This window comes from Echinops telfairi, unplaced genomic scaffold, assembly GCF_000313985.2.
Source record: "Echinops telfairi isolate 266 unplaced genomic scaffold, ASM31398v2 ScPeMD7_7425;HRSCAF=8463, whole genome shotgun sequence".
NCBI classification, from domain to species: Eukaryota; Metazoa; Chordata; class Mammalia; order Afrosoricida; family Tenrecidae; genus Echinops; species Echinops telfairi.
In genome coordinates, this window is record NW_022111325.1 from 2426836 (window position 1) to 2436960 (window position 10125).

The 10125-nt window shown below is 44.3% G+C and overlaps 1 protein-coding gene across 4 annotated transcripts in view; it reads right to left on the bottom strand.

Moving 5' to 3' along the window:
• GON4L (gon-4 like) overlaps positions 1 to 9653 on the bottom strand; it is an 89608-nt gene extending 79955 nt beyond the window's left edge. For all 4 annotated transcript variants that reach the window (XM_045298331.1, XM_045298330.1, XM_045298329.1 and 1 more), the window contains exons 1-2: positions 9608 to 9653; positions 6546 to 6857 (exon numbers count right to left, since the gene is read on the bottom strand). In XM_045298331.1, the coding sequence (XP_045154266.1) occupies positions 6546 to 6831 (286 nt within the window). In that variant the 5' untranslated portion in view covers positions 6832 to 6857; positions 9608 to 9653. The remainder of the gene's footprint in view (positions 1 to 6545; positions 6858 to 9607) is intronic.
• Between the last annotated feature and the right edge of the window lie 472 nt (positions 9654 to 10125).

A 10125-nucleotide genomic window follows, 5' to 3' on the forward strand; every position in this document is an offset into this window, starting at 1 on the left:
GACGTCTCCCTTCACTCACTATTCTGTTGTCCGTCCCCCAGGGAGGAGGTCACATATAGTTCCTTATAATCGGTTCCCTCTTTCCAACCCACTCTCCCTCTACCCTCCCAGTATCGCCACTCACACCACTGGTCCTGTATGGATCATCCGCCCTGGATTTCCTGTATTTTCAGTTCCTATCTATACCAGTGTACCTCCTCTGGTCTAGCCAGACTTGGAAGGTCGAATTCGTGTCATGATAGTGGGAGCGGGGAGGAAGCATTTAGGAACTAGAGGAAAGTGGTATTTTTCATCGTTGCTACATCGATGTGTGTAGTCCAATGTGTGTAACCTACCACGGCACCACGACTCCTCTCCGGTAAAAATAGCAATGATTTTTTAAAAATAAAGAAAGAAAACAAATGCTGGCAATGTGTGGGGCTTGAAACTTTCATGCGTTGCTAGTGGGATTATAAAGTGGCACAACCACTGTGGAAAACAGCATGGTGTGCTTCCTTGAAAAACTACAAATAAAGATACCATATAATCCAGCAATCCCAGTAGTCCTCAATCCCAGCAGTGGTTCTCAACCTTCCTTATGCCACGGCCCCTTAATGCAGTTCCTCATGTTGTGGTGACCCCCAACCATCAAATTATTTTCGTTGCTACTTCATAACTGTAATTTTGCTACTGTTATGAATTGGGCGACCCTCACAGATTGAGAACCACTGCCCTAGAGGAAAAAAAGAGCCATGACATGAATAGCTATATGACCTTTCATGTTCCCGAAAGCAGTATTCATAAAAGTAAAAACATGGAAACCACCTAAATGCCAATCAATAGATGTGCAGATAAAACTGTAGTACATACACACAATCGAATACTATACAACATTAAAGAATAACAATGAATCCATGAAACATGTCCTAATGTGAATCAACCTGGCAGGTAATATGCTGAGAGAAATAAGTCAATCACAAAAGGATAAATAATTATTTTATGAGACCAAATGATAACATTAAAAACATTTTTTTTAAGAGACCATTATTACAAGTCAAGAGGAGAAAGAAGCAAAAAGAGACTTTTATGGTTCAGGAAAGAGAGGAGGCGGGGAGAAAACTCATGAACTAGAGAGTAGACACATACTAAGTTGGGTGAAAGGACTGGCAATGTACAACGGTAAACAATCAGCTGGGAGCAAACCCAGTTCTTTGTTCCAGAAACAGCAAATCCACTATTGTCTGGGCCTTGTTCTTACCCGGAAGTGACAATGTTGGCCTTCTTTCCCAGGATAAAAAATTACCTTTTATAGATACACAAAATGTTTTCTCTTCTTGGTCCTTGCACATTCACCAACTCCATGTTTCTCCTTCCTGCTACCAGGTTTTGTTTGTTTCTGGCAATGTGGGCACTAGGTTAAGGACACACAGTTCTCTGTAGCCTCCTCCTGAGATGTGGCAGTCATCGGCTACAGAGGTCCCTTGTCACCGCTGGGAACACTGCAAGACACAGTGGAGCTCATCTTTTCCACCTTGTCATTTCCACCAGCCTCTAGAACAAACTGAACTATCTTTCTTATGAGGGCTCAGTCCGTCTGCAGACAGTGTCCCGGGGAAAGTGGCTGGTCCAGCTGAGGGGGCCAGAAGACTCTAGGAAGTCATTCGTCTTGGTTTACATATGTATCTGTTTGAGTATGTACTGTAAACATATTCATGCGTAAAAGGGGACAAAGTTAAAAATTAAAAAAAAAAAAAAAACCCGCCAAAGCCATTACAAACACCTTGAAGAATTGAGTCACTGGGCTTATAATTTTGGTGGATGGGGAGTAGGCATCAAGGTCAATCAGCTTACTAAAGTCCATAAAGACAATGTTCTATATTGTTTGTGACAATATAGCAACTGGGGTCTTAAACGCATACAACTACTCCTCTAAGATACAACTCACCCAGTCCAGAACAAATAAAAGTGAAGAAAATCAGAGACCCAAGTAGGCAAAGGACTAGTGGACCACATGAACCACAGCTTCCATTAGTTTGTGACCAGAAGAACCAGAGGGTTCCCAGCTACCACTACAACCATTCTGATCGGAATCACGGTAGAAAGTTCTGGATAGAAATGTACACCAAGCACACTAGCCTGTGCAATCACAAGGTGTCGAAGGGATCAGGTATCAGCATCATCAGAACAAAAAATCCTATCATTGTGAATGAGGGGGAGTGTGGAGTGGAGACCCAAAGTCCATCTGTAGGCAACTGGACATCCCCTTACAGAAGGGTCACAGGGAGATGAGCCAGTCAGGGTGCACTGTAGAAACGATGAAACACAATTTCCTCTAGTTCCTAAATGCTTCCTCCCCCTCACTATCATGATCCCAATTCTACCTTGCAAGTCTGGCTAGACCACAGGATGTACACTGGTACAGATAGGAACTGGAAACACAGGGAATCCAGGGTGGATGATCCCTTCAGGACCAGTGATGAGAGTGGCGATACAGGAAGATGGAGGGAAGGTGGGGTAGAAAGGGGGGACTGATTATAAGGATCTCCATATAACCTCCTTCCTGGGGGACGGACAACAGAAAAGTGGGTGAAGGGAGACATCGGACAGGGCAAGATATGACAAAATAATAATTTATAAATTATCAAGGTCTCATGAGGGAGGGGGAGCAGGGGGAGGGGAAATGAGGAGCTGATGCCATGATGAGGGCAATGAGTGTACAATTGTGCTTTACACAATTGATGTATGTATGGATTATGATGAGTTGTATGAGCCCCTAATAAAAGGATTTGTTTTAAAAGAAAAAAAGAAGAAATGTACACCAAAAGGCAAAATTAAAAAGAGACTGGACTTACTGGTCTGCTAGAGATTGGTGGAACCCCTGAGTCTATGGTCCTTAGGCATCTTTCATACATGAAACTGAGCTCCATCCTGAAGACCACCTTTCAGTCAAAAAACAGGAGGCCCATACCAGGCTTCCTCAAACTACGGACCAGCGGGCCATATGCGGCCCACCGAGGACATTCATCCGGCCAGCCGGGTGTTTTTGCCCCGTTTGTTTTTTTAGTTCAAAATAATATGTGCAGTGTGCATAAGAATTTTTTCATCGTTTTTTTTTTTTAAAACTATAGCCTGGCCCTCCAATGAGTCTGAGGGACAGTGAACTGGCCCCCCATTTAAAAAGCTTGAGGACTCCTGAAGTAGACAATCCCACTGGTGAGGAATGTGCTCTTGAGAACCTCTGTACGAGGCCAAAAGGACAGCATTTGCTCTAAGACAAGGTTCAGAAGCAATAAGTGGAAGGAAAGAAGGACAAATGAAAAGAAAAGAGGGACAAATGGAAGAAAGGGGGGAACCCAGGGAGGAACTGGGAAGAGTATTGTTACACTGAGGCAATTTGCAATTAAGGTCACAAGACAAAATGTGTATACATTATTGACTGGGAAACAAATTTGCTCTGTAAACCTGCACTCAAACAACAGTTTTTTGTTTTAAAAAGAAACAACGCTCCCTGGATTACCTACTCCTTTGCCATCTCTATTACTTCATCTACCAAGGAGACTGTGGTTATTTGGTTTGGGGGTTTTTTGTAGTTCTTGTTTGTTTGTTTTTTCTTTGTGCGGGGGATGATAAGCTTATTACATTTCTAACCTGAATAAAGACAGGAATTGACTAAATCCCCCTAATTTAAATTAGATCTCCCATAGCTTACCTTTGAGCAATTAGGGCTTTTCCCCTTTGAAATTCAACACAGCTTCACATTTAACTTGCCTCAGTAAATAGGAAATAATGACCAAAATAAAAATTTAACCCCTTGAAATATGGCACGTTTTAGTGCACATGCTGACCTTTTATCCCCAAATCTGACTCTATTAGCTTATACCGTGCATGTACATCTCTCAACTCAATGGATCAGGTTGTTGGCCTGATTTTCACTCCCCAGTTTCCTTACACCATCACGAAACAAATGCCAGTTTTTCAGCAAAAACACCTACACCGCAGAATTACCTTTATCTTTCCTGACTCAATGAATTCAGCTCTTGATACACAAAGAGTCAAATGAAAATTTTTAAATAAAAAAGACAAATTAATAAATATTTATTCAAATTCTATGAGTGCCTACCATTGTAACTCAGTGCCCTACAACCAATACATTCAAGACACTCTGAATGAGGAAGAAATTTCAGAGCCACATGCTACTTTTTTTTTTTTTAATCATTTTATTGGGGGCTCTTACAACTCTTACCACAATCCATACATACATCAATTGTGTCAAGCACTTTTGTACATTTGTTACCATCATCATTCTCAAAACATTTGCTTTCTACTTGAGCTCTTGGTATCAGCTCATTTTTTCCCCTCTCCCTGCTCCCTCATGAACTCTTTATAATTTATAAATTATTATTTTGTCATATCTTGCACTGTCCAATGTCTCCTTTCACCCACTTTCTGTTGTCCGTCCCCCAGGGAGGAGGCTTGTATGTAGATCCTTGTAAATCAGATTCTCCTTTCTACCCCACTTTCCCGCCACACTCCTGGTATCGCCATTCTCAGCACTGGTCCTCAAGAGATCATCTGTCCTGGATTCGCTGCGTTTCCAGTTCCTATCTGTAGCAGGTACATCCTCTGGTCTAGCCAGATTTGTAAGGTAGAACTGGGATCACGATAGTGGGGGAGGGAAAGCATTTAAGAACTAGAGGAAATTTGTATGTTTCACCATTGCTACAGTGCACCCTAACTGGCTCGTCTCCTCCCAGTAACCCTTCCGTAAGGGGATGTCCAGTTGCCTACAGATGGGTCTTGCATCTCCAATCTGCACTCCCACTCATTCACAATGATTTGATTTTTTGTTTTCTGATGCTTGATACCATGTGCTGCTTTTATAAAAGGGCGCTTTCCCCCTAAAAAGCTTCCATCTTTGACAATATGCTTCAGACAACTAAAGTGCCTTACTGGTTTTCAAACAAAGCAAAGGCATAGACTGAGAGTCAACCGTAGGAACAGGCAATGTTGGTGTCCACAAAGCATAAGCACAGTAACTGGAAAAATACTTACTGAGAACATATCGTAAGGACAAAAATAAGACAAACTAGGCTTAAAATTCAGCAAAAAGGAAAAGACCTTAAAAGTTTATAGTCAGAATGAAAGAATAAAAGACTGACAGTTTTTCTGAAACATAAATATGTTCTACTGAGCCACTAAAAGGGCTATCACCCAAAGATAAAGTTCAAACACCTCAGCGTAAAATACAAAGCCTTCCACAACTGAAGCACATCTACCACTCTGGTCATCCCTCATGGCTTCTTCCACAACCTCCTCTCTTGTCTCAAGGCATGCAAGGGCTCACCTCTTCTGATGGAGACTGGACCAGAATGAAGGAGTATTCTCTCACGGCCTTAAATAATCTCAGGCATGCAAGCCACGGTGAGCACGTATGTAACAGGAAGGGGTTGTATTACAGGCATACATGTAACATGAGGGGCACAAGCTAGGGGTACACATCCAATAGGAAAGGGAGGTGCTAGAGGCATACATGTGGCAGGAAGGCACATCTGCAACAAGATGGGCAGATTCTAGAGTTAAGGTGGCAGTCTAACCTTGGTAGTCTCTGAGCTGGCTTGACTAACGGTGGGACAGACCATAGGGTTTGATTGCTCTTGATGGAAGACAACCTTCAGGCAAGCAGCCTTCAAGCTATTCTTGAAGGTCAACTGCTTAAAGGCTATCTACCTAAAGGTTAGCTGCCATTAAAAGCAGTCAGACCATCTAACCCTAAATTCTGCCTGCTCTCTTCTAATAAGGATTATAGATTATTCCCCTGGAGAACAGTTCAAAGCCAGCTCAGAGACTCTAGACGGCTGACTTGACTCCAGCCTGCCCATCTTGTTAAGCATGTGCCTTCCTATCCCATGTATGCCTCTAGTGCCTCCCCTTCCTATTGCGTGTATGCCCCTAGCTTGTCCCCCTCATATTACGTGTATGGCTCTAATACAACCCCTTCCTGTTAGGCATGTGCTTACCGGGGCTTGCATGTCCCAGATAATATAAGGCTAGTGAGAAAACATTAGTGCCTCATTCTAGTTCCGGTCACAATGAAAGAGGTAAGCCCTTGCATGCCTTGTCTCTTTCTCTCTTTAATGAAACTGAGCCTAAAGCTCTTCCATGTCTTAACTCCTTCTTCCTTGACTTCTTCAGTAAGCTCTCCAGAGAAAGGCTCCTTTATGAAAGAATGATGGGGGAGCGGGGAGGGAGGGGGAAAATGAGGACCTGATGACGGGGGTTTGGATGGAGAGAAAATGTTTTGAGAAATGATGTACAGGTACGCTTACACAATTGATGTGTGTATGGATTGGGATAACAGTTGTATGAGCCCCTAATAAAATGTTGAAGAAAAAAAAAAAAAAAAAGAATGATGGCCTCTTTCTTCTTGGCTAACAAATTGGCTTGAGTGCTATTTTCTTCCCTTTTCTTGAACCAGTGGGCTGGAGTTTTCCTTTACTAATGTGTCTACTTAGAGGCAAGGAAGACTCCAAGGAAGGAAGGGGGGATTCCCTGAGAGAAAGACTCACCCACAACTTCCGGCAGTGATAGATCTGTGTCCTGGGTGGGCACCTCAGACCCCAAAGATGGCTCCTCCACACCAAGCTGATTCCCTGCATCCTCCAAACATTGCATGTCAAGGCCAGCTGCTCTGTCGTGGCTTAGACCCCAGGACAGTGACAATGGCTCCAAATCTTTAACGTGGTCAGATTCCGGTTTAACAGCAGCCTCTAGGTCTAAGTCATCTTCCTCCTGGCTGCCCTTAGTCTGTGAGGACTCTGTCGCTGCAGTTCTTCTCTTCTTACAGGGCAACATTTTAGAAGGCCCACGTTTGTTCTATCCTGTAACGAGAAACGCAAGTTCGTATCACTTCCCTATTCATTGAGATGATAATAACAGTATTTCCTCAAATATCTTTTCACTTATTCATGCCCAATAATGAACACAGTACTTCATACCAAATGCATAATCTTTATTTGGTTGGGAGATGAGAGACTGTAGTCAAGTCCCTGAGTTCAAACCCCAACTCTACTACTGATTGGTTTTGCTACCTTGGCCAAGTGACTTAACCTCTTGGATAAGCTTTTGTCTCCTCAATCGTCAAGCATAACCATTGTAGGGTTGCAGTACAAACTGAATAGGAACTGCTTAGTATTACGTTATTACCATTGAGAAAGGAGGATAGCAGCAGGACGCTGAGGTAACTGTAAAGCTATGTTTCCCAGTCAGCCTTTCCCCAGCTTTGTGACCCTGAATAAATTACTTACCGTAACCTGAAACTCAGCTTTGTCAGATATGAAATGTGATTTTAAAAGTAGCACCTATTGCAGTGCTGCAACGATGAAACATACAACTTTCCTCTAGTTCTTTAATGCTTCCTGCCCCCCACTATCATGATCCCAATTCTACCTTACATATCCGGCTAGACCAGAGGATGGTACATATAGGAACTGGAAACACAGGGGATCCAAGACAGATGATCCCTTCAGAACCAGTGGTGACAGTAGCGATACCGGGAGGGTGGAGTGGAAAGGGGGAACCGATTACAAGGATCTACATATAACCCTCCTCCCTGGGGATGGACAACAGAAAAGTGGGTGAAGGGAGATGTTGGACAGTGTAAGACATGACAAAATAATACTAAATTATAAATTATGAAGGGTTCATGAGGGAGGGGGGCAGGAGGGAGGGGAAAAATGAGAAGCTGATACCAAGGGCTCAAGTAGAAAGCAAATGTTTTGAGAATGATGATGGCAGCAAATGTACAAATGTACTTGACACAATGGATGTATGTATGGATTGTGATAAGAGTTGTACAAGCCCCCAATAAAATGATTTTTTAATTAAATAAAATTAAGTTATAAAACGATTAAAAAACCAATAAATAAAATTAAGTTATAAAATGTAAAAAAAAAAGAAATACTGTCAATGACAATCAAAAGGCAATGTGTGATGCTTTAAAGGAGGTTAAGATATACTAGCAGAAATTTTGGGTTGAAAACAAAGGAGTAATGTAATTGGTATAAGTAATAGATATACCTGAAAAATACTGAATTAGCAAATGTTGTTACATATACGTATATTTATGACTTTTTAAATTAATTTTATTGGGGGCTCATACAACTCTTATCACAATTCACATATACATCCATTGTGTCAAGCACATTTGTGCATTTTTTTCCATGATCATTTTTAAAACATTTGCTTTCTACTTGAGCCCTTGGTATCAGCTTATCCCCCACTTTTTTAAGAAAAAAAAACAAGCAGAGATCTCCCCACCCTTTGTACTACATGTATTATTTCTATGTGATGACTAGAATTCAAGAATCCGACCTGATCTAAACTAGAGGGCATGCTCCAGCATCTGTTAAACTCTGTGCATGTCTATTTTCTGCCCATCTCCCTGTTCCAAAAGAATAAGCTTTTTAGGAAAAGGTTACTTTCAACTAGCATCCCTCAAATCTAGTCGCTAACTGGCCTGTTCAGGGGATTAAGGGTTTCCTGTACGAATGTTGCAGCTTCTTATTCTGTGCTCCAGAGCAAGCCTTTGGAACCAAAAGGTTCAGCATTATCTGAAAACTTTCTTCCCGGAAAAAGTTTACTCTCCGTTACATAAAACCAAAAACAGAAGAAGCTCCCGTTCCCTGGCAAAGTTTAAGCCACGTCTGAATGCCCACCACACTTGCAGAAAGCTTGAAACTAAACAGCAAAAAGTCTGTTGCCAATCCAGTCCATTCCGACTCACAACTAACCTGGTAGGGCAAAAGGAGAACTGTCCACGGGGGCTTATTTCAGCTTAGGGACGCAAAACCAAAACTCCCTGCCAGGGAGTCGATCCGACATATAGTAAGCCCCAACGGCTGCGACAAACCCCTGTGGGTTTCCGAGACTGTTTACCCTGGCCGGAGCACAGAGCCTCAACTTTCTCCCCAGGCGCGGCTGGTGGGTTCCAACTGCGGACCTTGGGAATAGCCTACAACGTAACCCACTATGCCACCAGGGCTCCCTAAACGTGGGCCAGCGAGGGCTGAAAATCCTAAGTTTTCGAACTCCGGAGTCTGAACTATCAAGTCGGTTTTGGTATGGACTTAGTTCTCCGGGACTCTGGGGGAGACTGCATCTGGGTGCTTGGGGCTGCATGCACAGGTGGCGACTCCGCGTGGATCCCTGAGAGGGAGGGTGGGCAGCGGCTGAGGAAGGGCCAGGAGTAGCGAGAACGCGGCCGCGGCGGGTCCTTTATTTCACAGATGAATTAATTACACGACGTGAGGTTCGGAACAGAAAAGGAGGGGGACAGGCAGCTACCATCCAAAGTCAGCAGCGTGCAGGGCTCGACTCCAAGCATCTCAACCAGCAGCAGCTTCCCCAAACATGCCATCTGCGGAGGGGCTCCCAACTGCGCTGCCCCCCGCGCGCCGAGCCCCGGCCGCGTCCCCACTGTCAGCTCCCACCTCACGGCCCTACCTTCTAGCGTGCACGCCGCGCCGCCCTCGGACGCGGCCCCCTCAGCCCAGGCATCCTGCGCCTCACGCACTGCCCGCTTCCCCTGCTTCTTCCCGCCCCACAACACACAACGCAGGCGCCCCCTTACCGGCCGGCCGGATCCCGCGGAAACGCGCCTTCAGCGCCACCGGAAGTCGGCTAACGGCCGCGGCCGACGTGCGCGCCCCCGCGCCGAGGCGCGCGGACTCCAGCCCTCAGGGAGCTTGCGCGGGACGGCGGGACCCACGCCGCTTTGGGGCGGGCTGAAGCCGCGTCGGCAGCACGTCACTTGTGGGCGAACATTTTTAAAGTCCTCCTCTTGCCCCTGGGAGTCCGCAGCCACCGGGTGGCAGTGAGTTTGGTTGAACTCTTTCCCCGCCCTCGGTACGATCTACTAACAATTAAGCGTTACGATCCAGTGATTTCGTTTCACAACTAAGCCTTCGCGCTGCGAGATACCAGGAATACGGGACCAAGTCAATGGGAAATTCATAAAAAGTCAGGAGGAATCCCTGACTTAGAAATGCAGGTACAAAAAAAATGAAAAGAAAAAAAAGAAGTACAGGTACTAGGTCGGCCAGTGTAAAATATGACAAAATAATAATAATTTCTAAATTATCAAGGGTT